Source organism: Etheostoma cragini, chromosome 15 (genome assembly GCF_013103735.1).
Source record: "Etheostoma cragini isolate CJK2018 chromosome 15, CSU_Ecrag_1.0, whole genome shotgun sequence".
NCBI lineage: Eukaryota > Metazoa > Chordata > Actinopteri > Perciformes > Percidae > Etheostoma > Etheostoma cragini.
Genome location: NC_048421.1, coordinates 11735125 through 11762847, shown reverse-complemented (window position 1 = coordinate 11762847; position 27723 = coordinate 11735125). Strand labels below are relative to the sequence as shown.

Genomic DNA, 27723 nt, shown 5'->3' with positions numbered 1-27723 from the left:
TGTTCTGTGGCCTGCACACATGGAAAAACCAATAACATTTACAACCAGGAGTAGACGCAGTGCAGAGCTTTTTTCATCATCTTAGTATCTACTGTAAAGAAGTATTTTCTTATACTACAATAACTGTTTATTTTGGATCTTTCTTTTTTTTCTCTTTAGGTCTTTGACTCTACATACTATCACACTCCACCACCTATGTCTATGCCAAACAACCCATTATCTTTTATGCTAAATTACTTGTCCTAAAATATGGTAGGTAGCTAGTGACACAAAAAAAAAAAAAACTGAATATATGCATTATCATAGTTCCATCACGTATTTATCAAAGACAGAATCTGTTGAAGTTTTAATCATGCCTTGTGTTTTTCATTTAAAGTTACTTGTAAGCAGAAGAGGGGAAAGGTCCGGCCGTTTCTGAGCTTTATTTGAAATAGAATTTCACTACAAGTGTTGCACCATTCTTTGTATTACACTTTGAGACATAATGTTGGAAATGTTGATATCATTGGCCTGTTTGCAGCAGTCCCACTACTGGATCAGTTCAAAAACGAGAAGGTGAGGAGCCCCTTGCTGTTCCCTCTGTGTGTGTGCTCTGACCTTGCCTAAAGATTTTGAACACATGTCAACAGGCAGAGTGCTTTAGGCAGGAAGGGGCAATCGGGGGAGTAAGACAGAAACTTAACACCTTCCAATAGCTGTTACTTGAATCAGGTTTAGTTAAAAAAAAGAAATAGCTGAAGGGACCGGAAGGAGCTCCTACTAAGCTTAATTTCTAATTGACTGAGGGCACACTGTCAACAACACAAAATAAAAAGACAAACAAAAGTTAAGAAATGTAAAACTCTGAAAAAAAACTTTTTTTCATTATATCTTTGTTCTTGTTCGATAATAGTGGATGTGAGTTATAATTCTGTTCTTGGAGACATTGGACTGGGGATGGGTTAAAATCGGAATGCATCTCGTGCTCTTCACTTGTCTCTTATGGTGTTTTTCTCCAGTGCCTGTATTGTATTGCAATTCTTGTTGGCTTATATTACACTTTGAGGGGATTTAGAAAGGGGGCAGGTCAGGAATGGGTGGTGTAATATTTGAATGGGGAGGGAGATTTTTGAAAGAGTTTGTGTTAAAAAAAAAACTAGAAAAAAAATTTACTAAAAAAAGGACAAGACAGTGTTTTATATTTCACCCGTTGTCAATATTCGGGTTTTAAATTTAGTTTTAGCTGGACTTCTATGAGTGTACACATCTGACAGCTAATTTCTTATTTTGTTCAATCAGCAGATTTTAGGTAGATATGTTTCAGCGTTGCCACACACGTGTGTATGTGTGTGTGTGTGTGCGTGCGTGTGTGTGTGCGCGTGCGTGTGTGCGTGTGTGTATTTTTTTTTTAAAGTGTGTGTGGTGCAGGAGGCATGTTCCCCAATGTAGATGATCATTCTATTGATGAGGAGGATAAACAGTACTTCAGGAAAACTTGTTCCTGTACTAAAGTCACCTTTTTAATTTCATTGAAGTCCACCATATATGAATATAGAATTTTTATTAGACTGGTTTTGAAAGGGTAAAAACAAACTTCATTCCTTTTTAGCCTTCCTTTTTTTTTTTTTTTTTCACAATAACTGTTCTGGACATAATGTGCCATGAGTTGTACAGAGAATGTGCTGACCTGCAGCTCAGCCCAGAGTTTGCTTTATTCAGGTATTTTATTTTGTGTTACATTTGTTCTGTTTTGGGGGTTTTGTTCAAACATTATCCTCGTTTTTTTTTGTTCGGTATGTGAGTGGTCTATTGAGGTCTCTGATTCAGTCTGTTATGATCATTGAATAAACTCATCTCTTTTATAGAAAATAAAAAATTAAATTCTGTCTCTTTTTATGTGAAATTCCTCTAGGAACTGGTATGGAGTTCCCTCATTTTCATTTAGCAGAATACGAAGCTAACAGGAAGGAAAGTAACAGCTGCACTTCAATTCAGAAACAATGTAGCCCACTACAGACTAAAAACAATGTAACTCCTTCAGTTTTGACACTTTGGTATTTATGTTTTACACTAGTAGTAGTAGTTTGAATAATGATAATACTAATGGAACAACTTTGTTGCACTAACCAGTGTCAAGATACTCAAAAATACTATTTAGTTTTTTACTGTCACATTACAATTTCATTGTTTTTTCTGCCTCCTCGTCACCCCGCCCACACCTCATTCTTTTCCTGTAGAATACAGAGGACAGAGTCACACTGTAACGATTGCTTAGTTCCAGATATTCAGATAAAAATATGCTTCAGTGTCATTTTGCAGGTTTATACTTCAAATTCTAAAAACACAAACAAGGTTATTGCTTGCAATCAAGTGCTGATAATCTAGTACTGTCTCTTTGCGTGTAGATGGTGCACATCAGCATGTTGACATCTGGAATTCCAATCTGCCTCTGCATTCTTTTCTTCAGGAATAATTCAGATATTTAGACTGATCATTATTCTTCGCTATTTTCATAGCCATTTTACAGCATGCAATGTCTTTCTACAAATAGCCACTGATATGTCTTGTCCAACTTTATTTCCATTTTTTGCACATGAGAAACTTGTCTGCTCATTGGGTTGCTTAATTTTGAAGGTTTTAGCCAGAAGTATGTTCTGCCTATGGGACTTTCCGCAGGTAACTGACCGGTGACCAGGGGTACATTCAATCGGTTTCCGTGTTGAACAGGTTTTCTCGGGACGGTGTGCATCGTAGATATGTTGTCTCTCGTTTGGTGAGTGTGTCTCGTTTGATGGCTATGTCACAGGTGATACCTAATCAGCAGAGACGTGTTACAGTGTGTTCAACGCACCCCTAGTTTCAGTTTTAAAAAAAGCATACATTAAACATTAAAACGTGTTGCTAGGTCTTGTCGGTGCTGAACGTACGTGGCCCTGGCAGGGAAGCCTGCACTGGAAAAGACTGCACAGTGGAGGTCTGCAACCATTCACTCTTGGCAATAATATCCGTACTGTCGTGACTGAATACAGTTAATACCTCTAAAACAATTCAAAGTGTAATTATCGGTTTTATTGCCAATATGGGCATGTCAATCAGTCAAAAGTTGAGTTTTTGGTTTTATATTCTGTTGCCTTAAGGTCTTCCTATATTGGGACTAGTTCTGTTCAAGTTCCCAGTGAAAGCATCATTTTCTTTTATTGTTTTTTTTATTTACTTATTTAATGTTACTGTTTTGGCGTCGTAAATTACTCAACATGAATTGCTTACTTCAATTGTAGCTCCGAGTAGGCTATTTGAGATATAGAAACCAAATGAATATTTAGATGTTACCTCTATTAATTGGTCGTCTCTAATCCACTCACACAGAGCGAACTTCAAAAAGTGAGGAAAACACTTCCACTTGAGCTGAAACTATTTGAGTAATAACATTTGATGCGTGTATGGTTTTCCCCATATTTCAGGTTGCAGTTGGAGGCAGCACTGATACCTGTCTAGTCTGTCGGGTCCAGCTGATCTGAGATTCAGAGAGGCGTTGACTTGAACGGGCGGACAACAGGGAGAGCAGCTCACAGACTTTGTAATTAAATGGCAGCTAGCAAGTCTGGTTTCATGTGGGACCTGCCTCGATGTAGGAGACTCTAAAAACGGCGGTAGGTTTCAACTAATTTAACGTTTGTTGTCTAAATGAAAATGTCCTTAACACAGGAGTTTCCGTTGAAAAGAGATGAGTATCACCAGCACGTTTCACAGCAAGTTGAAACAGGTTTTTGACGTGCGCGCGTGCAGTGTCCAAAAATTACCAAATGGTTTTAGCTGTTTAGGATCTGACTTCGGTAAAGTTAGAAAGACATTCACAGATTCGAACTTCCGGGATCAATTACTCTGTTTTCAAATTACAAACGACGCATCTTTCCTACCGTAGCAAGGTTAACAACGAGCTACAAACTAATTTTCATCCAAACAAACCGTCCTTCAACCTGGAGAAATAACATTGGTCTGCACGAGCAGCCGGTGGAGAGACGGCAGAGACCAGGGCTTAGGGATCGTCTACAAATTAAAACCCCGAAAAGAGCTCAAACAAAAATATTCATTAACTTAATGATTAAAGAAGGTATTGCCTCAGTCATTTATACAACACATTAAATGCTTTTGGCAAAAACAAATTCCCCAAAATATGCTTATTTTTGTTAAAGTAGGTGCTGTAGTACAACTAGCATTAGACAAGCAATAATTGAGGTAAGTTTGGAGACACTATTACACTTACTTATTATTGTGTGAATGTATTCAGCTTTATTCTACCGTATACTTTTTGAAATATATAAAGGGTATCTATTGTTTGGTTTTCAACCTGGACGTTGTTATGTCTAAGGGAGTCAGCAAGAGTAATACCAAATTTGAACTCAGGGCCTTTGAGCAGTCACGTAACTAAAGGCACAATAGTATCCTACATATTTTTTTTCAAAGTTTTGGAGAAAGTTGTAGCTTGCCAGTTAATCAAGAATGTAGAATCCAATAACTATCTACATCCATTACAGTTTGGCTTTCGTCCATGCTTCGCCACAGAGATTGCTTTCTTATAGAAAAGATATATATATATATATATATATATATATATATATTACACACACCTGGTACAATGTCAGACCATCTACACTCCACAGCAGCATGGTTTGAGAAATCATGCCTTTCAATAAATCGTATCGGTTTACTTTTCTAATGGGCAACATATCAAACACGTTTGGTAGGTTGAATATCTCCGACTCCCAATTAAAATTTGAAAAATATGAAAATGGCAGGCAGGCTTTAAAAGCAAACTTACACACATTTAGACTTATTAGGGACTGCCCCGCATTTCATGCTGCGAATATACTTTCATGGGAGCTATGATCTTTTTACGTCTAAGTTATTGTGTAACCTTTTGGTAACAAGCAGCACCTACAGTAACAACGCCTTTTTACACATACAATCGAGCAATTAGAATTTTGGACAGGAAGCCGATAAGATCTCATCGTTGCCATGTTGTCAAGTAATTAAATAAATTGAATTTTGATAATTTTATTAAGTTTGCTAATGTTAAACTTGTATATAAGTGGCTACACAGCCAGGCTCATTGACCTAGTGGTTCCTCTTATGGCGTTTTTTCCATTAATGGTACCTTTCCGACTCGCCCCGACTCGTCTCTGCCGCGGTGCCCCAGCTTCCTTTTTCGATTGCAGATTAGTACCGCCTCATGCGCGAGGCGAGTCGTGGCTGGTCGTCCTAGCAGAAAACTGCCGTGACCTAACGCAATACAGGCGAAGGTCTATTGTTTTTGATTCTCAGCATGTAGCTGTTGCCACAGCCAGAGGACAAACTAGTCTCAAAAGAAGCTGGAGGCCGCAAAATACAAACAACAAAACCCGCTGGCTAAACTACTTGAACACTGCGGGTTTGTTCAGGAGACCCCCCCGTCTGTCGCTAGCAATGATGACGCAGTGAATAGTGCCGATTCTCTCTGACCAATCGGTAGTCTGCAGGTATTAACGTCGTCACATTTTGGTATCGCCTCAGCTCACTTGGGACCTTAAAGGAGGTAGTACTAAGGGAAAGTACCAAGTACAAAGGGTACCAGGGACTTTTTTTTTTAATGAAACACCTAAAACGTTGAGTAGATACCATGCTGTGTAAAAACGCCATTATTCCATGCTGTGTACACACAAACACACACACACGTACACACACACACCCAATGACTTTTTCTGACATAAATACTTACGACTTTTTCAAAATACTCTACAATGATTTTTCCAACGTACTATATTTAGAATTTTTAATGTTTTTTTTTGGCATACTATACTTGGACTTTTATCACATTATTCAACATACTATAACTATGACTTTTTTCAACATACTGTAGTATACTATGACCTTTTCTGACATACCATATTACAACTTTTTAAGTTTTTTTTTGACATTTTATACTATGACTGTGGCTCAGTGGTTAGCACTTCTCCAACAAGCACCATGAAATAGGAGCCAGAGATTCCAGTCTGGGCTGGGCCTTTTTGTGTGGGGTTTGCATGTTCTTCCAGACGTTTTGACATATTATACTACCAACTATTAATAATATTTGTTACTGTCTACAAACTGTTATGTTTACTAACTTTTTTATGACTTTTTTTACATAGTATGACTTTTTTTGCCATACTATACTACAATGTTTTTCAACAGATTATAACAATAATGACATGAGCATTTCTCTGGGAGGAACTGAGAACATTGCTGCGAGGAGAGTTGTTTGAATGCAGCCAGTTGTATTATTGACATCTGGTTCAACAAGGCTGGAATTTAAACCCCCGCGTGCAGAGCACAATAAATTAGCAGTCCATTGCCTAAACCACTCGGCCACCTCGTCTGACTTATGTTTTTACAAATTAGAGGTCCCATCCAGGTAACGCCCTGTAAATCTAGTAAAAGGTGTTGACGGGAAGACAAGGGTTACGACATTTTTATTTATTAGAACCACCGCTTTTAAACATTTTCCTACAAACGTCTACACATTTTAACCAGACATTCAGTGTAGCGAAAGCTTTTCAAAAAACCTTAAAATATATTTAGTTTGATACATTATCATTGTTATTCAACATATCAATAAAATCCATACTAATTTAAAACCATTCCCACTTTTAAAACCATTTTCACTCTTTCACCTTGCACCTCGTGCAATTACGCCAGCAATCCAGTTTAGCTTTAGCAATTTAGCTTTTCAGCATTCACAAGCATTTTCTGCAGGAAATGCATTGTCTACTTTGTACCTGTAGATATATTTGCTTTGCAGCAAGAATATGACATCCATTATGAGACACAACTTTCAAAACCTACTAAAAACAGGTACTATGTACTATAAGTACTCAAAAGTTCCACCAATCAGGATATGAGAAAGAGAAATATGAATCCTCTCACAGTAGCACATCTGTCTTTTGAAATGAAATGCAGATTATTTTCATAAGTTATGTTCACTCTCTGCTGTTGAGGATTATCTGTACAGTGTCCGGATCATACTGCCAACCAAAGCTTTGTGTTTCTAGCAAGCCTCTCAAAATCCACAGTTCAATATAATAATGCATTTTCATGAGAAATGAGAGCTTGAGACTTATACAACTATTTTCAAGTTATTATAGCATTTAGTTTTTAACGGTGTGATAACTGAGATGAAGGGATGAAACTGTTATCAAGACTCTCTTACACTTGGTGAATTTGTAATGTGTAGCCTACTATATGGAAAGCCTTATATTGAACAAATACAATACTGTACATTACCTGTTGTTTAACACCACAAGTACATATTCTTACATTTGAGTTGTGTGTCTACAGTTATGGCCATGGAGAGCAGCGTGTGGAGTACCTGTGACTACAGCCACAATGTCACCTTCTTCTACAACTGGGTGGGTAAGAAATTGAACTTAGTGTGGACGACGCGGGACTCTGTGGTAATCGGACTGGGCTTGACGGTATGTCTCATTGTAGTCCTAGCCAACCTGATGGTGATGGTGGCCATCTCCATGAACCACCGCTTCCACTTCCCCATCTACTATCTCCTTGGCAACATGGCAGCAGCTGACCTGTTTGCAGGCATCGCCTACGCCAACCTGATGTTGAACACGGGCCCCTGGACCAGAATGCTCACCAAGAAGCAGTGGTACATCCGCGGTGCTTTGATTGACATCAGCCTGACGGCCTCTGTGGCCAACCTTCTGGCTGTTGCCGTGGAGCGCCACCAGACCATCATCACCATGCAGCTGCACAGCAACATGACCAAGCGGCGAGTGTTGCTGCTCATAGTCGGCATCTGGGCTGTGAGCATCATCATGGGCCTGGTGCCCTCGATGTTTTGGAACTGCGAGTGTGATCTGGAGGACTGCTCTACCGTCGCTCCTCTCTACAGCCGCCACTTCCTCATCTTCTGGGCAGTTCTTAACCTGCTTACTTTCTGTATCATGGCGGCTGTGTACACTCGTATCTTTATCTATGTGAGATACCAGACCAGGTGCGTGTCCCAGCACACCTTGGAGATGCGGCACCAGCAGACTGTTGTCAACCTGATGAAAACAATCTCCATGGTTCTGGGTAAGAAGCTGTTTGTGTGCTGGATGTTAGTTTGGTTTTTAATTAACCACAAAATTGAGTCTAGTTTGTTGTTTTTATGAAATAAAAACTTAAATTATGCTTATTAATCTACATTTTCTCATGAAGCAATGTTTAATGGTTTCAACCAATTCACCTCATCACTTCATGTGAGGGGAAACTGAATTTTGTATTTTGAAGGTATCCATACTAAATGCACTTTAGTTCAAAGAGCTGTTGCATGTTAGATGCTTGCTACCTGCCTCCCACTTCCCCCACAAACCAGTTTTGCAGCTCTAGGCTTGTTTCTTTATCAGACCATGCCTGATAACCACAGGCATTTTACGTTTCAAAGGGTTGTTTGGAAGTTCAAGAATTTTCCACATTTTAACATCCTTATCTGCCTCATTGATTGCTCTAGTGACTCAAGTCAAATACGTGCTAACTGTCATTTAACCTTGATATTGAGCAATGAAGGTACAAATATTGCCGAATGTACCTGCACTTTGAGATAACTGGTGTTGTATCACATGGCTGCTTTTATGGACACTTTTGAGTTTATTGTCGTAGACTTTTTTCTGCCCTCAATAACAAGCCTCATCTCTGCAGGCGCCTTTGTAATCTGCTGGATGCCTGGCCTTGTGACTCTCTTACTGGACGGGCTGTTAGGTAAAGCAAGCCACGCCAACGTCTATGAGAAATTCTGTTTGGCGATAGCAGAATGCAACTCTCTGGTCAATCCTATCATCTACACTCTGCGAGACGACGAGATGCGGAGGACATTCAAGTGGATCTTGTGCTGCCTGTGTCGGAGAGGTGACGGCCAGCAGAGGGAGCTGTCACCCGTCGAGATGGATTCCCCTCTGCCAGAGGTACAGTTCTATTACAACCTGTGAAAGTTACACTTTACACCCTTTTAAATCACTTTAAAACATGATTTACTCCATTTCTACTCCAGGATTATAGTCTTTTACAATTGCTATGACGATTTTGTAAATACTTTTAACAACTTTGCTAAACTCTTAACACAGTTAGCACAACATCTGTCCGTGTTGGCTATAAATGAACACATTTCTTGTTGCTTTGACACAAAATGCATACAGTGAACAAAAACTTAAAATGCTTGAACTTTTTTTACACACAAGCTCAACCAAGACCAAAACAATGTTTTACTGACAAATTTGCAAATGCTTTCACACTCTGTCCGAACAGATAACATCATGTTCTAAACCTAACTTATTAGCTAAAGTCCAAGTGAACAGCAGTCCATATTGTAAACTGAAACACAAATATATCCCCTGCATTTTATTCTATTGTTACTGTAAATGAGAGAAACAGCTGATTGGAGTTATGCAAATAGATCAATCCCAGCTGATTCCCAACTGATAGGAAACACACTCAGGGGTTGAGGTTCTTTCAATCACATGACCATCTGTTTTTACAGTATTCTTTATATATTACAGTGAGTGTTGTACTTTGACAGCAAGGATTACAGTAACCAAAGTCCCATTACTTGTTTGTTTACCCAAACCTGGCCAAAGCTGATTCTGATATGTAGTCTATACAGTAAAAACAGATTTTGTGTGGAAAAGGAACAATACAGTGGAGATGAGCATAAAGAAAGTAAAACAAAAAACCTCTTGCGTGAGGGAGAGAAAGACAATTACCAGGACAATTATTTTTTTCTCTACTTTTTTTCATACTGAACACCATGTATTCTATAAAGCTACTCCGAGATGTGTCATTCATTTTTTATATTGAATTTCTGCAGCAAAAGAAACAAAATGCATGCATTTAATAAACCCAACAAAACCTAAATGTAGAGGCTTCAAGAGAAACAGTGTAAAACACAATCTACGATCAAAACAATATACTATTATCTTTTGCATAAGGGAAGACCTGACACACATAAAATAAGGCAGTTTCTGTAACTCCATCTGATATCAGTGTTTTTATGACATTGGGCTATGACTGACTAAATGGGACATAGATTTTGTGGTAAAATCTACTAGAAAAAGTTGGAGGTGTTCAGGATTTTGCAAAGTGTGCCGTGGTTAAACGAAGCCTTATAGTGACGACTGTATTGTAGTGTAAAGAGAAGTGCTTCCACTTTTGGTTAAGGGTAAACAGAGTAAAAAGTCACATGATCCTGCGGGGCCCGTGGTGGATGAGATATTAAAGAAACATGGTTCTGCCTGTGTAGAATGATACCGTATTGGTCAACAAAGTTTTGGTTTCCACTAACTGGTTATTGCGCTCCGTTAACGTGTGCGGGGCAGCGGCTTATACGCTGTCCCGTATTAGAAGCATAAAAATCTGCTTTTATATGTTTAACAGCTCTTTAATTATTTTAATTTCATGTACTGCACTGTAACTTTATTATTTTTATCTTTTTATGAAAAGCACTTTGAATTGCCCTGTTGCTGAAATGTGCTAGCTGGGGCAGCTGTGGCTCAGTGGTAGAGCGGTTGCCTGCCAATCGGAAGGTTGGTGGTTCGATCCCCGCCCCTGCAGTCATTGTCGACTCAGGTCTGATGAGCAGGTGGCACCTTGTACGGCAGCCCCGGCCACAGTGTATGAATGTGTGTGAATGGTGAATGTTTCCTGTAGATGTAACAGCGCTTTGAGCAGTTGTTAAAACTGGAAAAGCGCTATATAAATACAGCACATTTACATTTGCTATACAAATAAAGCTGCCTTGCCTAAATGTTGCTGTTGGAAGAGAACACGTTAGTGTTTTAGAAGAATTACTTGATTTTGAGACATGCTTGCAGTGTTTTGGTAGACATAGTGTATTGTCTATTGAATAATTTCGGTTATTATTGTGTTTTGAAAATTAATGTTGGAGTTTAGTTTACAATGTGTGATTTTAAGTCAACCGTTTTGCCAGTTGTGTGTTGAGTTTAGAAAATTTGTTAGGTGATGAAAACAATTTTCATAGCAGTCGTTAAAAACTGTAACAACAAAAGGCCCGTCTCCTGCTCTCTCTTCCATTTGCCCCTCACAGTAAGTCCTTCAGGTTTTCACATACGGATTTCCAATCTAACATATAGGAACCAAGAAATTCCTCCACTTGCTTTCTTTTTCATTTTGTTCATCTTTGAGTCAAGACTACTTTTCTTATATAAAAGTGGATGGAGGGAAAACATGAAATAACTGAATGCATTGTTAGAAATTCAAAACATTTTTCCTTTATGTCCAATTATGTTTTGTCTACAGGAAACCCTTGACTGTGTCCCGAGGTCGCAAGAGCAGGCAGTCGGCACGGAAACAAACTATAAAGAATACAATTCGACAATGACAGGGGTATGATGACTGTAGGCCTGCAATATAAACCCAAATCTTGGCTTTGAATGTCATCCAACCAGCCCACGTTGTTATAATGACCTCTCTTTCTTGTTTGCATTTGTAAATTGAATGACATATATATATATATATATATATAAAGATGAATCTTTTGAAAAGGAGTTTATCCATGTTAGACAAATGCTTTTATTTCTCAGGATAGTGTTTTCCTCGGTCTCGACGAGGCTGACAGAGTCACATATTAATCATCAGATGGTGCAATCTCTCCTTTTATTATGTTTGACTATCACGAGAGCCTTTGTGACAAATTATAAAATGAAACACCTACTGAATCTGAACCTATCTGAAATCAAATACTGAAAAATCACACTAAATCATTTTTATTAATTTTCTACTAAGAACACTACAATTTGTCATATTCTTCCTTTTGTTTGACTCTTTCTAGAACAATTCTAAAGTTTGAGGTATAAAAGGAGTTCATACAGACTCACAAGTCTGAAAACAGTGGGGTTATATACAAGAGAAATGGAAAGACAGAGGTAGAGAGAGGGGTAAATACAAGGGAAAGAGGGGAGATACAAATATACTAATAAAAGCAAAAGAAATCAAAAAGGTTTAAGAAGCCATTTGGTGCTGCGAAAGTCATTTAGTCTCTTGTAGAATCAAAACAATATTTAAACATGGTCAATAATAAAAATGAGTAAAATTAAGTTCTGTATAGATTTGCAGATCAGTTGCAAAAATTCAGGGGACCATATAATGTTTACACTGACGTCTGAGCTTTAGGCGGGAATGATTTTGCTGTACTTATTTTTGAGGCGAGCAAAGTGTAGACCATCTGCTGGAAGGTGAAGGGCTGCCTCTTCAGGTTTTAGGGTCACAAGAACACTAACAATTTTAAATGATGTTGCCATTAAGTAGTTAGTCGAATTCCTCAAACTAAATTTGGTATTGTCCTCCTCCGTCGTATGCAAATATAGTGGTTGCATATTATCCCAATATTTCTGCATTAAAAAATGAGCTGCTTGAATAATTTCTGGGGATAAACTTTCCCCAAACACGCAACATCTGCACAATTTAACTGTCCACGTAACTATTACGCCTTCTGCCACAGAACGTTCAGCTTCTTAATGTAACAATTTGAGCATGTTTAAAAGAAAAGAAAAAAGATGTAGCATTACATGAAGCACAGATGGTTGAATATTTGGTGAGATGGAAACTGATGCGAAAGGGGGTCCATAAATCGACAAAATACACCAAATGTCCATTGTGCATCCTTAATACAATTGTCTTTCCACAGCACCAAATGTTACACAAACCCTACATTGCCACCGGTTATGTAACAAAAGACCTAAATAATATTCAAAATTGGTACAGAGTTATCATGAATCCTGTGACACAAAGGCCAAATAAAACTGGCATTTCAACCAAACATCAAAGTTTATAAAAGAAAAGAAAAAATACTGAAACATTACACAAACTGTACAGTGACATCCATTACAACAGGTAGAAAAGGGAGGGGGAGGGGGGCATGATAATTTGGTGTGATGATAACGTTATTCATAAGATACAGTCATATGAACCGCGATGAGTAACAAAACAAGTAATTAGATGTGGGATAGCACATGTGACCAGCTTCTAAGTAACATAATGGTTTAACAACACATCTTTATAAGGCTTTACCTTACTATCAAAATGCTTTGTTATTCACATAACAGTTAATGTATAAAATAGTTCCAAAGAATGAAAATCCCCCCCAAAACGTTGCAGGTTTGTCCTAAACACAAGTTAGAGTTTTACTACACCCAGTGTTGCCTCTTTTTTGGTAACAGAGGAGAGAGAGAAGCCCTTGCCCAATTGGCCACAGAACTGAAAACAAAATAGGTGGTTTGACCAGAAGGTATTCAAGGATGGGTTAAGGGGAGAGCATTCCTTATATGCTCACAATCAAATTACAGGTGTGATATGACAGTCCTTACTCCACCCACCCACCCACCCACCCATGACGCCCCGCAACAAAACCACTAAAAATCAAATTAACTTGAGGCATGACAACACCACACAGAGAGACACAGATACAAATATAATTTCCTCCTTTCCTCAAACTGAAAAGGCGGCTGTGCACCACCTTTAGAGAGACACAGAGTAGCATTATTACATTGCTGAACGTGGTATTTTTGGTTTTGGTACAACAGAAGGTTGTAGTGTGTTGCCTCGGGCTCACATGCTTAAATGTTTCAAGATGGGGAGTAGATCTCAGTTGAACCCCACCTGGTGTCTCATTGGCTGGCGGAAGCACCCAGTCGCTATAATGCTTACAAAGGTCAGAGGGCACCGGCCAGTTTGACTAAGACATCCCAAGGAACACTGTACACACGCCCACACAGAGACACACACACACACACATAGCAATACATGATGCACTTTTTCCTTTTTGGTCTGACTGTAATAATTATACCCTTTATTTTTTTTGTTAATAAAAACGTAGCTAAAAACTTGGAAGGTTAAATGAAAACAATATCACGCCTAGAATTCCTACATGCATGGAAGACAGTCACGTTTCTAAATTCTTGTCACGTTTGTCCCAATAACACATCAATGCCCCACAACCTTTCCACTTGTCTCCTTACATCATTTAAAAGCTTTGAGCTCATTTTTGGTGGTGGCTGGTGCATTCTTGGTGAAACAGCATTAGAAAATAGCCTACAATCAAATAAACTAGTGAACAGAAAGCAAGAAATAAAGTCTACAAGCCATCTACCAACACCCTCTATTGGTTAGCAACAAAAAGGGCTATTAGTTACATCCACTCACCCAAAGATATTCTCCTCTCTCTGCCCTTTCCTCCTCTTTTTACCAGCCCTATTATCACCTGTCCTGCCTGGTTTAGAACAGTGACCCCCTTTACTACCCTTTCACAGGTAGAGACACCCATTACAAGGATGCTAACTTTTGTGCTTGACACATCTCTTATGTCAGCTCACCATGAAAACGACTGAAAAGTTGTTTGTTATGGAAGGAAGGGGGGGGGGGGGGTAAATGCACATTTGTGCATATCTTAATTATTCACTTTGTTTAAATCTCCAACTGAATTAAACATCAAGCTATAAGGACTGGAAGATAACAGTGTCTTGTGTGGAGTTGGCAGAGGGTGATCTCAGAGGAACAGATGTGTTGACAACTACTGGGGCAGCACTTTGGTACGAGCGAGGTGAGCAGAGCTCTCTGGTGATGCGTATCAACAGTTTGGCTGTCAAATGCCAAGGCTTCAAGAGATACAGGCAATCACACACAGTTTTCCAAAGCAAAGGGTCGAGTGCAGAGGTCAACAGCACATGGACAAGCTGTGTGAGTACTGTGTGAAGTTAACGTGCATAAACATAATGTACAGACATCATGAGCATCTACACAGCTGTGTCAGTGTTGTTTTTTTGTTTTTTGTTTTTAAAAAGTCCTTGATATTGTAGATGTTTTCTAGCTGTGTCAGCATCTGTAAGCTCCATCCCTCATTTATTGTGAGTTAAGGAGCTTCTAGCATTGAAGTGGAGCAGTGGGATGGAGGGAGAACTCCTCTTGTTTGGCTGTCCTGTGTTCCAGCACAGTGTGTGTTTGTTTATGAAATGTGATCACAACCTTGTGTGGCCGTCTAGTTGAGAGACAAGGGAGTAGTGAAACGTGAAGACAGAGGATGGTAGTCAGAGCAGACCGCAGCGGGAATGAAGTGATGGCAGGGAGAGCCACCGAATCAGTTGGAGGTGTCTGAGTGGACGCTACCAGGAGGACCGGGAGGAGGGGTGACCGAGGGGGGGTTGGTGGTGTCCTGCCAGCTGTTAGCCTAAAAACAGTCAGGGAGGAGAGTATTCTGCATTAAAGGAGTTTCATAATTAGTAGTCTAAATCTGTTGTAATTGCGCTTACAAGCCAAATGATGCATCTGTAAAATGGCTTACTGGTTGCAGACACAACATCCTAAGAACTACCTATCAGGTCAAAAATGTATCAGCTGATAACATTTAGGGCGTTTTCATGCACTCAAGTAACCAGGTTACTTAAATAAATCAGAATGTATATGTGTATGCATACATTGTACAGAAAAAGATTTTTCTGGAGAAATAGTATTTTTCTAATCCACTTCCCAACTACAGAAACCAGACGTTTTGATGCAAGTAAACCCAACGTTATAAATGCCTAAAATGAATGTCTCCTCTTAAATAATTTACCAGCATAAAGCAGCTATTGGTTTGTCACATCCCATAAAGGTTTGATTTGGTAATTTGCAAGTTAAAAGTCTAGATATTGAAATAGAACTTGGCTTAAATTTGTAAGTATAATCATTCATTTTCTTAACAGCTAATAACTATTTTAATGCACAGTTAGAATATTCTTTACATTTAAAAACAATCATTAAAATGCATGTTTGAACAATTGTGTAACATAGATAATTCTTTCCAAGCAAACTGCATATTCTCAAAGTATCCTCGCTACTAAATGCAGAATTCTTCATCAGCTACAACACAAAAGGAGCTTTTATATGGTACTCACATCCAGGCGATGAGGGGTGTAGAGGCCACTACCAGACAGCTCCTCATAGCCGCCCGTCAGGTGTGTAGCACGGTGCAGGGTATCCACCTGGCAGTGACAAAACACACTCACACATTTAGACCTTTTTTTTTTAAACTGAACAACCACACACTGAGCAGAGGAGTGATGGCATCCACAAAGCTCTACTGTACGCATCATAGCCAGTCTGTATTGCTGGCTCTCTTCCTGCTAACAAACTTATCTTCAAAACGGCTGTTTTTCAGTCAATGTGACCACTAATTGGGGCTTACCCATTGACTTCATTAGTTAGTACTTCTCTATTTAACCACTTCTGCTCTTTTTTTTTGTGAAGAATGCAACAAGCCAAAACCAAATGCAAAATCTTTAATTGTTAAATTCCTACAATATTTAGCGCTTACCAGCAGAAATCTGTGGACACCTCCAGAACAACAAAACTGTATATGTCTATTAACCGACAACAATCACAAGGACAATTACGTTTGAGGACATTTCTCCTTAGTCTACATAAGGGGGTTAACATATGGAGAGATGGGATGGAGGAATGTGTGGACAGGACAGAAAACAAGGAATGAAAAGGCAGGTAGCTGTTGAAGGAAAAGGACAACCTAGAGGTAGCAAAATAGAGCATTAATCAGAGGGGATGCAGATTTACAGGATACAGGAGTCTTAAAGGCCTGATGTCCATTGGTATCTGGGACTTCAAGCCCTGGTGCAGGGGTTCTGTGCTGAGGCTGACCCTGTGCTCTCTTTGGGTAGGACTATGTATACATGTAACTATAGAGGGATATGGGATACAACATAACATAGAGGGATACAATAAACATTATTTTTGAGTGAAGCCCTAAATTCCTCAGAGCTCACTTTACAGAGCAAAGAAGGGTCAATTTGTGCACGTTTCTTTTAGGAGAGGAGTTGATAGGGTCAAAGGTAAAGTCAGGACGGGATCTGAGGAGAAGTTGAGGTCAAAAGGAGCTAGACTAAGGGTAGGTATCCAGGGATTCTGGGCAGCTAGGTTAACAGCATTGAGGTCAACTCTGCAGCTGTCCTCAGTGCATACCTGCAGCTGTAGAGAGGGCGCCATGTTGAGACCCTCCCCGTTGAGCGAACGCAGGCCGAGGTAGGCGTTGCCTGTGTGTGACAAACTGTATGACCCCGGTGACCCTGCAGGCGATATATATGTGTGTGTGTGTGTGTGTGTGTGTGTATATTATATCTCTCTCTCTCTCTCTCTCTCTCTCTCCAATCAGCCCACCCACAGGTCACCATGGACATTGACTAAAAGAAGCAAATTCTAATAACCAGCTTTTATATGCAGGTCTATGTTCTCAGCCACCTTATTCTAAAAAGATCATTTCACAAGCATCGTAGCGCAGCTTCTCGCTAGCATACATAGCTACACACAGCAACTGCTGAAATGTGTGTTAGTTGGAAAATAAAAGCATAAAATAAGAGGTATAATTCCAATATTTGCAATCACACATTTGGAAAACATGAGGCATTTCAATTAGTGGACGTGTAAAGTCTACTTCAAACAAAGTGCTGCTTAGAATGCCTAGTATTGACAGAAATGCGGTCGGATGCATTGCCCATGTTGTGGTCTGCTTTACCCCACTTGAATCCCTAGATACATCAGAACATTCTTGTTGGAAATCGGAATATTTAGTACAGTGTTTTTTTTTTTTTTAAACAGTGTGACATTCAGATTACGTAGTTCATTGGCTTAAATACTTTGTTTAACCAATGTACAAAGTTAAATATAGAGGTTGCAGTCGTTTAGAATTTTAACACATTGCATACGCCTTGAAAACAGAGGTCTTCATCTTTGGTCCAGAGCGTCACAAAATACAGATTCAGTCCTCCCTGGGTTCACTTAGGGGGAACATTACGCCCGTGGCAGAGAATCTAGGGTTGACTTTCCCTCACTTATCATCTGAGCATCATGAAATATTACCCAAGCTTGTTTTTTATCAATTCAAAAATATTTCCAGGATTAGAAACATGCTCACTCTCAATGACAGAAAAAAAAAAAAACATACATGATTTGATGTCGTGACTACATGACACCTGGACTACTGTGACTCTCTTTATACCTGTTTAAACTCCCACTCAGTCTCACAATTGCAATTTATCCAGATTATTAACTAAATCTAGGACACTCCAATCTGAGCATGAATGCACTGGTTGCCCATTACGTTTGGAATACATTTTAAAATGTTAATTACATACAAGACCACCCCATTTGATCACAGTCTGTTTTAATAAAAGTGCTTGTGACATCTCGTATTTGGCTTTAACTTAAAATTCAACATTTAGCCGACTATGTAGTAAATACCAAGATGTATTGTGGATTGCCATTCAGCTGAAAAATACAGAAATATTATTTTTGGTCCATATTGCCCAGCCCTAAAAAAAAATATGGCAGATGGACAGAAAGTACTTGAAGCAGACCTCAGGTGAGTCTCTCAAACTGTATCTAATATCACATCACAACACTTCAAAGTTATATTGAAATGTTTGGAAATATAATGTATGTTAGAAAAGCATGCAACACACAAAATGGCACAAGATATCCAAAATACAGCAAATCCTGGCTAACAGTCAATCAAAGACCACAGCTACCCACACTGCACAATGCTCAGCTGTCTCGGGAAAAAAAAGTTGACAACACTGCATATTATTGTGCACATTTTTGAATTTCTTCTTTTTGTCATTGTTATATTTAAAATCCTTTATTTGATGCCATTAATGAAAAGACAAATTATGCTGCCAACATTTTAAACTGGGAAATGCTCTTAATAGCTGGCTTGTTGCAGCAGTACAGAATGAGTTAAGATTGTGTCTAGGTTTCTGATTATTCAAAATAATAATATATACTGTGTAGGCTGAAGAAGACAACTGTTCCAATGAGTTCATGGTAAATAAATAGGACAATTTCAAATGACTCTAAACACAGTGTGGGCAGTTGGCTATCAGCACATTTGCAATGTGCAGTGCGGGTTTCCTTTAAACAATCAAATCAGTCCTTCATACAGTTATAATGTGATTCAGTTGTGTGTAAGAATAAAGTATCTGTTAATGACAAGTGGCAGGGCTTGTTGTGGGTAGATGAGATGGGGCATGTGGTACCTGAGTTGGGCGTTGCTGGAGAGTTAGCCTGGCTAGCCTGTGCAGAGACATTGGCAGCATCCACCGCCGTTTTAACTGCGTAGAGGTTCGCTTCCTCCTGGAACTTACCAATGTTCTTCTTGTAGCGTATTCTCTTGTTGCCAAACCAATTAGAGACCTGAGGAACAGATGGATTATCATATATGTAAATGCAGTGTTTCGTTTGCATTTATATTTAAAGATGCTATAAAGTATGCACTGAAACTGATCTTGAAACAATGACAGATGAGACTGGGTTTAATAACCTCCACAAAACAGCTAGTGTCATTTTACTTGTAGTAAAGTCCTGGATAATAATGGTGTTGGCAATTCACCTGAGACACAGTGATCCCACACTTTTTGGCCAGTTCCTCCTTGGCTTCCTCACTTGGGTAAGGGTTAGACAGGTGGGAGTAGAAATACTCGTTCAGCACCTCTGTAGCTTGCTTGTTAAAGTTGCGCCTCTTACGTCTGACACACGGAGAGAAGAGATAATGACCAACATGCTTGGAATGTACAGGTCTGACACAATTTCAACATGCTGAGATCACTTCAACCCTCAAGAAAATAACTAGTCATCTAAAACGTGCGCTTACGCACGCACACGCACCTGGCATCAAGGAAGCGTGAGCGCAGAATCATGACAGCCTCACAGGTGCTCTGTTTGAGCTGCATCTGAATGGAGCTGAACTTGCGGTGGATGATGGCCACCATGCGCTCAATCTCTTTGGGAGAGATGGGCCGTGTGCGAGACTGCTCTCTCAACAGGTTCATTACATGGTTGGTGAACTCACTACAGGCCTGTAGCAAGGAAAGAGAGAGAGAGAGAGAAAGGAGTTGAATGTAAAAAGATAGTCCAAGCACATATTCTGCCCAGTGTCATAACATAGTTTTGATGATGACATGCTTTGGCTGTCCGACTCCTCTGTTGATCAGCTGCCTTCATTATTTCTAAGAAAAATAAAGGAATGTGATTAATAATTATGTAATTATGTACTGACTGTTTAAAAGGTTAAGCCACCTGGCATACAATTTGTTTAAATGATACCTGCAGACTCTAAGCTGCCTCAGACAGGTTGTAGTCGCCAATCCCTGAACACATTTTCATTACAACACTACAGCTGCTGAAGACTCAAAATACCTCTAAACATGGAAACAGAAGTAATCAGTCTTCTACTGTTAGATTAAGACTTTTTTTATTCCAACTATGCAACACTACTACAACTTACTATATGTTTCTTTTCACTTAGTAAATCAATGATTGATAATAATATGATTGTTACCTGATTGAAAAACAAAGGTACACAGGAATTAAGTTTATTTTTCTAACTGACTGACCTCAATTCATCTAACATGTTAATATTTTAGGCTTACAGTATATGTTCAAGTATTTAGGTCTGCTCTGCACACACCTGCTCGTACTTCTCCAGCTCTGAATGATAGATCTGGCGGATTTGGGCAAGCTTAGCTCTGTAGTCGGAGTGTTCGATGCTGCTGTCAGTAGGTGACCCCCCTGCTGCTGCTGCAGCTGCAGCCGCTGCAGCTGATCCTCCACCCTTCTCTGGTCCTGACACACCCTCTGCTAGCAGCATGTTGTCCAACCGCATGATCTGGGGATCTGGGGGGTCCTCCTCCTGCACACCTCGTATACTCAGCACTGGACAGAAGAAGAGAGAAAGTATAGGAATTAGACAGGCAAGGTCAACGTTTACCAGTTTAGGTTAAAAAAACATTACAGTCTGCCCAAGCATTTCTATTATTAAGAAAACATATTAGTTAAAAAGATTTTTGAAAACTGACAGCCAACACATTTCCCTTTAAGGAGATGGCTAATACTGTGGGTTCTGGGGGGGAATAGGAAGACACTTTATCACTGCTTACATTCAAAGAAGTGTAGCCCTGTCAAAACCCAGTCAAGTTTCTCCCCTGAGTCATTGCCACAAGCGTCTGGTTGAATTCTCAATGAGCCTGAACTTCCCCTAAATCAGCAGCAGAGGGCAGTGTTGGTCCCTTTGTGGCAGGCTGCCAAAGGTTAAGGCATGAGGCATGGGACCAGTAATGGGAGTGCATGCGCTGTCACTATGAGCCCCAGTGGCCATAAGTATAGTTATCAGTTGCTGCTCTCCACCACTGCATTATACCAGGACCTCTGTCAGCCTGCAGCCATGCTCTCATCTCTCACACACACACACACACACACACACACACACACACACACACACACACCTCTGTTACTGAGTTTTTGCAGACATCAATCCGTTCTTCAGAGTCTAAAGGTTTTATCACTTAACAAAATTGTCTCTTGCCCCTTTTGCTTCTCAATCTTTCAACATCAGAAAGTAAGAGTAGAAACTTGGTATCACAATTCAATGTCTTTGCATGTTATTTACTAAAAGTCCCATTTATTTTGAAAATAATAATATGAAATATGTGGTTATTATAGTATCAATACACAAATTAAAAATAACAGGAAAAATACAATCTACTATATAGTGGCCGTGCAAATATATTACTTTAATTGCATATATTTAGTACTTTCTGTTACTAATTCACAAAAAAATGCAATAAATGATTTATACAATGATTAGTTAATGAATCAATTAGCCAATCAAGTGAAAAGTAAACAGCAACTATTTTAACAATTAAATAATTGTTCCCTTCATTTTTCAAGCAAAAATACTAAATATTCTCAAGAGGATTCCCAGATTTCCTCTCTTTTACATTATCGTAAATTGAATATCTTCGGTCAGAAATCAAGCAATTTAATTTTGAAATTACTTTTTTTTAATTAAACAACCAAAACAACCAAATGAAACAAGCTTTTTATCTAGAAAACAACCTGCAAACAAATTGATAATTAAATGTAATTGTTTGTTGCAGTCTGTCCACTTATAATAGTGATAACATATCATCACCAGGATTATAATGCCATGCACAAGTTTGTGTACAAAAGTACAGTGTATGAAAGTAAGTAACTTGTTGATGAAATGTTTGTAAACTAATATGGAGACCTATGCTGAAATGTGAATAGTGAAATATTGGTTCAGTCACAAATAAACACAGTAGTGTTCAAATTGATGTTGATCTTTATAACTGAAGACTAGTAAACCAGTAAAAAAGGTAAAAGACAATTTAAACAATGGTAAAACCAGACAGGATTCTGAAGGAGACAGACGCTAACAATATGGATGACAAGATTAATCCCAGTGGAAACTGGGTTAGGCGTTTGTCCTCTTTAAGGATTACGTTAGTTAGGAAAAGCTCATCATCAAAAGTTAGGGGGTGCATGGGCCCACTCATATTGTCCTTGTTAGCACAACTTTTACAATGTTATAATATCTATGTTGCTGTCAAAGTTGTCCTGAAGAGTCACGCTAAAAAAAAAAGATTTTTAGCCATGGATCAGTCAGAGCTATGAAGAATGAGTAGAGCTGTACTGTTACACTAAAAGATGTGAAAGAAATGAGGACAAAACAGTTTTGCTTAAAGTTTCCAAGTGCTACAGAGCAGATGAGTTTTAGCTTTTTCAAACTTCATTTGATAAATGGGTCTGTTCCACCATTTAAGGCCTCTTATAGCAAAGCGTCCAACTTTCCCTCCCCCTTTTTTTCTTGTTCCTTCTTGCCTTTTTCTTTCCCTTTGCTTAGGTCTCTTCTCTCTCCAAGGCACATTCCTGCTCTGCTGCTCCCCCATCTCAGGGCTCAGGAATGCAGCAGACCCAGCCGCCTGAACTAATGACCCTGATTTGCCCATCTCTTACCCTCCTCTTTTTCTTTCCTTTCAGTCATTCACAAATGATCTCTGCACTTCCTAACCAGATAACCCATTGCTAAATTATTGATCAAGGGGCAGAGGCCTTTGTTTTGATACTTTGCCTACAATCTGACGCCGGTTACAGTTTTGTAAACACTACCAAATACTCTGCTGCAGACAGCCCTGATTGTATGTAGTCATGCGTGGGGTTGATCTTCCCTGTTTATTCAGAAGTACAACTGAGCTACAGTAAAGAGGGCAACTGGGGCTCTTGAAGCTTCTCACCTCTACCCCCTCCTACTTGCCCCACTCCTCATTATGACCCCCAGCTGTAGCCTAATGCCCCCTACATTCCCCTAATTACTCCAATTAAGCTGTGATTACCCACAATTGCACTCATGCACAGTCTAGTGGCCTAGTAGTATTATAGCAGCTGTTGAGATGAGTTAAGATAAAGGACAGAAAAAGACTTTATGACTTGGATGCAGGTATACAAAAAAAAAAAAAAAAAAAATAGAGTTAAAAAGTCTTTCAACTAGCTCCAGACGTTGCTGCTGGGCCAATTCTGTTACAGAGAGACTAAAATTCAAAATGCTGTAAGTAATGATACTTATATTCACTTGTTGTTTTTTGTTGTTGTTTTTTTTTTAAATAGGAAGACATCTTAAGGCCCACAGCCTGCCACTACAGCTCTTAGAAATCAAACCATTATGCACATGTTACCACCCTAGCTGGGCTGTGTGGCATTGAGAGACGGAGCGAGCAACACATACTATGAAATATTCAGGGTTTCCAGCTGGGCTTTCACTGCATACATAATCATCCTCATTTCTGCACAGCCAATGTTGAAATGGTGTGCTGTGCAGACACAACACACAATATATGAAGTGGTGCAGGTAAGGGTGAATAACCTAACCAATAGTCTAGTGCTGTACATTAACTGTAATGCCTTCCACACATAGGGATAGATAAGACTTAAATGCAGTCAGTATATCATTGCTCAGCTCACAACACAAGCTTTATCCTTGTCTGTCTTTCTCCTCGCTAGCATCCCCTTTTTCACTATGTCTCCCCCCAACTCACATCCCCTCCCCCCTCTCCTTTTCAGCGCACCCCCACACACCTCCCCTAGTGCCCCCCTCCCTCTGTTCTCCATTTCAGTCGAGTTCTCCATGTGAGCCGCAATCCCTCATGCTGTCAGCCCCCCCTCTCCCTCTCTCTGTAGACAGACAGGATTAGCATTTTAATTGCATCAGCTCCCTTGGGTATTCTCAGCCTTTCACTGGGAGAGAGCAAGGGAGCGGGAGAGAGAGAAGGATAGAGAAGGGAAAAAGGGGGGAAAAGGTAAGGAGAGAGAGGGTAGAAGGAGAACCAAGGAGAATTGAAAGAAGGAGTCACAGGAGAAGATATGTGTGCAAGAGAGGAAGAGACAGACAGAGAGAGAGAGAGAGAGGCAGCAGAAATATACAGAATCCAGAGTAGAGACGTGCCAGAGAGCGAGTGAGCCAGAAAGAGTGAAAAGATAGGACTGTGAAAACATCAGTTTTTCCTTTCATTACAGACAGAGAATTCAGATAAAGAGAATGGGCCAAAGAAAGATGGTTTTCACAATGAAAATATGCTACATGAATATGCAAATGTATCTTACAAAAACAAATCTCAACTGCAGCACTGGAAATATGATAGGTAAAACCCTGTATAAGGACTGAAACAGTTTGCAGGATTTAAAATAGTGTCTGGGCAATACAAATGTAGCTAGGAAAAAAAACATGGAGCCAATTTAAAAGTACGCTTTCAGATTTTAACCCTTTAAAACAAATAAAAGAAAAAAAGGAATGTCTTCCTGTACCATGCACGCCCTGGATAGTGTCTTAAAACCCACTAGGTTGAATTTGCTTTCTAGGTTCCATAAAACGTGGCTCTAGAATAGTGAAGAGTGGATTTGGAGAAGACAGAGCATTTTCATCAAAGTCCTTGACATTTAAATCCATGCAGTGAAATACAAACTTCACATTCATAATGCCCATTCAGACACCCAGTAAAGTCTGTTAATGTAAAATCAAATGTGCTAATAATGCAGCTAGCAGTCTTACCAATCTGAATAGGAGCCTTGATGTCAATGACCCTTTCTTTATAGAATCACAACAATTGATTGTCAACTTTAAAAAAAAAACAAGTTCATCTGTGCATATAGTATTTTGATTTACCATGCCATTTGGGAAGAATATGGGTTGCTCAAAAAAGGGCCTTGCCTACGGCGAGTTGAAAGACATGGTATTAAAAATGAATATTTTCCCTGATGGGCTTTTTGCCAAATGGATAACTAAAATGTCTATTGCAAATTCAACATAAAAAGTGTGCCCCATTCTTATAAAATTGTGTTTTTTTTTGTGTAGTACAGTTAACTTAATGAGCCTAATCCATATGTTCATTCCCACTTTAAGCAGCTCACGCTAATCAGCATCTGTTTGGGTTGTTCACAAGAGTCATTCCTGTTGCATGCAGCCTCTCACTTTGACACACACACACACACACACACACACACACACACACACACACACACACACACACACACACACACACACACACACACACACACACACACACACACACACACACACACACACACACACACACACACACACACACACACACACACACACACACACACACACACACACACACACACACACACACACACACACACACACAGAGTGTGGTCTGATTAAGGTGTAAATTGAAGAACTCACACCTTGGGCAAACAACACTTTAGTCCAACACATCATTAATCAGCCCTTAATTAACTAAAGAGGCTTCGACCCTCGAGCGATGACTACATATAGTGTACCCCCTAATATGGTCAAACACAAACGCACACAAATAACGAGGAATAGCTCCCTTTGGGTTGTCATTTACTCTGCACAAATATAAGGCAATAAATGATCTACAATGTCTATTGTTTATTTCTAGTTTTAGCAAAGTATTAGAAACATTTTCCTGATAAGTCTTCCCAATAGTTTTTGTAGGTCAAAAGTAAAAGCAGGCAGAAAAACAAATTTAATCAGCGAATAAAATTTATATTTGAATTTAAGAATACTGACAATTTCATAGTTTATGAAAGTTTCAAAGTAAAAGATTTAAAAACAACCTAGAGAATAAAAATTACTACCAACATCCACAAGCAGTAAATTGGTTCACATGCGATTTTGATCAGCACATATTATATTGCTTAAGTTTTGAGTCATTTGTGAACCAAGTTACTCACAATATTAAAATAAAAAATGCCAATTCAAACTTCAATCCCCTAAATGTAGACTAAAACAATGGGCTTGTGACCAGAAAAAACAAAACATTTAGCTTCAGTCACTGAAGCTTACCAAACTTTGGCTCGCAAACTCATGGACAGTATTAAAGAGATCTCAAGTTGCAGGGAGTATACTGGTATTTGCTCATAGCTGCCGTTCAACAGTAATCTGAGAAAATGTGATTCAAATTGGAGCATACTGCCAGCGTAACTAGTAAAAGACCACATATTGATGTTAGTTTACATTACTGAGCCATAAAAGATATTTTTCAAGTGCTAAAAAGAATGACGTTGGAAGGGGTTTATTAAACATTGTTAAATGAGAATTGTAGCCTATTACAACACGTAGCTGTTCTTTGTAAATTTGGAGTGCTGTCACAAGAAAGAAAAAAAAAAACCAATGGGTGCCGTCAACACCGGGTTATCCTCCTGCTAGCTTTAGCACCCATCTGCCTAAAACAGGGCAAGTTTTAAACGTGTTTTTAGTTTCTTAACATCTTTTAATTTTCATTAAAAGTGCCTACCCATGTGAAGTGATTCCTTCCGAGTGATCACAGTGAATCTGACTGAAGTAGATGTGACAGAAATGCATGAACGTTCTGCTAATTCAGCCTACATATTTTTGTTTTATCTCTTTTCTGTGTTGTAGTTTTTTTACAGTCCCTAAGCTCTCTAACTGCCGTCTCAACACGGAAATAAACACAGCTGAATTAGCACAACTTTCATATCTACTGCAGTTAGATTGAAGGAGGACGGAATCACTTCACATGGGTAGGCCCTTTTTATGACATTTTGAAAATGTTTAGAGGTTAAAAACACGTTAAAACTTGCCCTGTTTAAGCGGATAACACGGTGTAGGCAGTACACATACATACATTGTTACATTGTTTTTGTTTTTCTCTCCACCGACAGCACTCTAAATTTACAAATAGAGCTATGGGTTGGAATCAACCGGAATTCTCCTTTAAGTCCTTGTACCTACATCTTCAACATAATATCTGCAGTCTAGAGCAGTTCTGCACGCAAAGAAAAACGCAAAGAAACATGGAAGAAAGAATTTGAAATGTCACAGGAGGAAGAAGAGGCTGGCGAAGAGCACCTTAGCAGGAGGCTTGTTAAAGCACTGCTAGTATCTTCCCCCAGTCAACTCTCATCAGGCCAGCTGCCTCCTGTGCTCATTAGCACAGACTCTTAAGGAGCTCCTAAAGACTTTGTGAAAAATGAACGCTCATTTGAGAGGTCGTTAATTTGCACTGTTATGCAAATTAGGTGGCAATTAAGCGATAGATCAGAAGAGCAGTGCCCATTTATAACAAGTGAACAAGCATTATGACACAGTCAGATGGTGCCAGAGAGAGCTGAGGCTACATGGTTAGTCTGCACAGGTCCAATGTCCCAGCTTAGTAAGGACTGAAATTACAGTCTATAATATGTCCGGCTGGTTAGGATAACAACTTACCAGTGGTTTTACCGAAGGGTATTCTTAATTGGCTTTGCTAACACACACACACACACACACACACACACACACACACACACACACACACACACACACACACACACACACACACA

At 39.3% G+C, this 27723-nt stretch overlaps 2 protein-coding genes across 10 annotated transcripts in view; one reads left to right on the top strand and one right to left on the bottom strand.

Annotated features, from left to right (window-relative positions):
• The first annotated feature begins 3426 nt into the window (after positions 1–3426).
• On the top strand, positions 3427–27499 carry lpar2a (lysophosphatidic acid receptor 2a). Of its 3 annotated transcripts, none has more exons than XM_034893169.1 (5): positions 3427–3629; positions 7333–8085; positions 8692–8954; positions 11302–11324; positions 27439–27499. In XM_034893169.1, the coding sequence occupies exons 2-5, from the start codon at positions 7335–7337 to the stop codon at positions 27482–27484; spliced, it is 1083 nt and encodes a 360-aa protein (XP_034749060.1). In that variant the 5' UTR covers positions 3427–3629; positions 7333–7334; the 3' UTR covers positions 27485–27499. The 3 variants fall into 3 exon arrangements, with proteins under 3 accessions (XP_034749060.1, XP_034749059.1, XP_034749061.1); XM_034893170.1 differs by lacking the exon at positions 27439–27499 and having other exon boundaries at positions 3464–3629; positions 7333–7403; positions 7486–8085; positions 11302–12539; XM_034893168.1 differs by lacking the exon at positions 27439–27499 and having other exon boundaries at positions 11302–12539.
• pbx4 (pre-B-cell leukemia transcription factor 4) overlaps positions 14815–27723 on the bottom strand; it is a 26698-nt gene continuing 13789 nt past the window's right edge. For 2 of the 7 annotated variants that reach the window (XM_034893156.1, XM_034893159.1), the window contains 7 exons: positions 20507–20751; positions 19705–19895; positions 19430–19565; positions 19077–19233; positions 17008–17111; positions 15930–16016; positions 14815–15223 (listed from right to left, as the gene is read on the bottom strand). In XM_034893156.1, coding sequence (XP_034749047.1) covers positions 15134–15223; positions 15930–16016; positions 17008–17111; positions 19077–19233; positions 19430–19565; positions 19705–19895; positions 20507–20751 — 1010 coding nt within the window. In that variant the 3' untranslated portion in view covers positions 14815–15133. Of the gene's footprint in view, positions 15251–15929; positions 16017–17007; positions 17112–19076; positions 19234–19429; positions 19566–19704; positions 19896–20506; positions 20752–27723 lie in introns of all 7 variants that reach the window. The other 5 variants (XM_034893160.1, XM_034893162.1, XM_034893157.1 and 2 more) reach the window with 4 other exon arrangements.

Excerpts from the sequence above, each read along its gene's own strand:
- lpar2a (XM_034893168.1), top strand. The coding sequence starts at position 7,335 with ATGGCCATGGAGAGCAGCGTGTGGAGTACCTGTGACTACAGCCACAAT. Across the intron at positions 8,086-8,691 it reads AACAATCTCCATGGTTCTGG|GCGCCTTTGTAATCTGCTGG; the intron begins GTAAGAAGCTGT and ends TCATCTCTGCAG. Across the intron at positions 8,955-11,301 it reads TGGATTCCCCTCTGCCAGAG|GAAACCCTTGACTGTGTCCC; the intron begins GTACAGTTCTAT and ends TTTTGTCTACAG.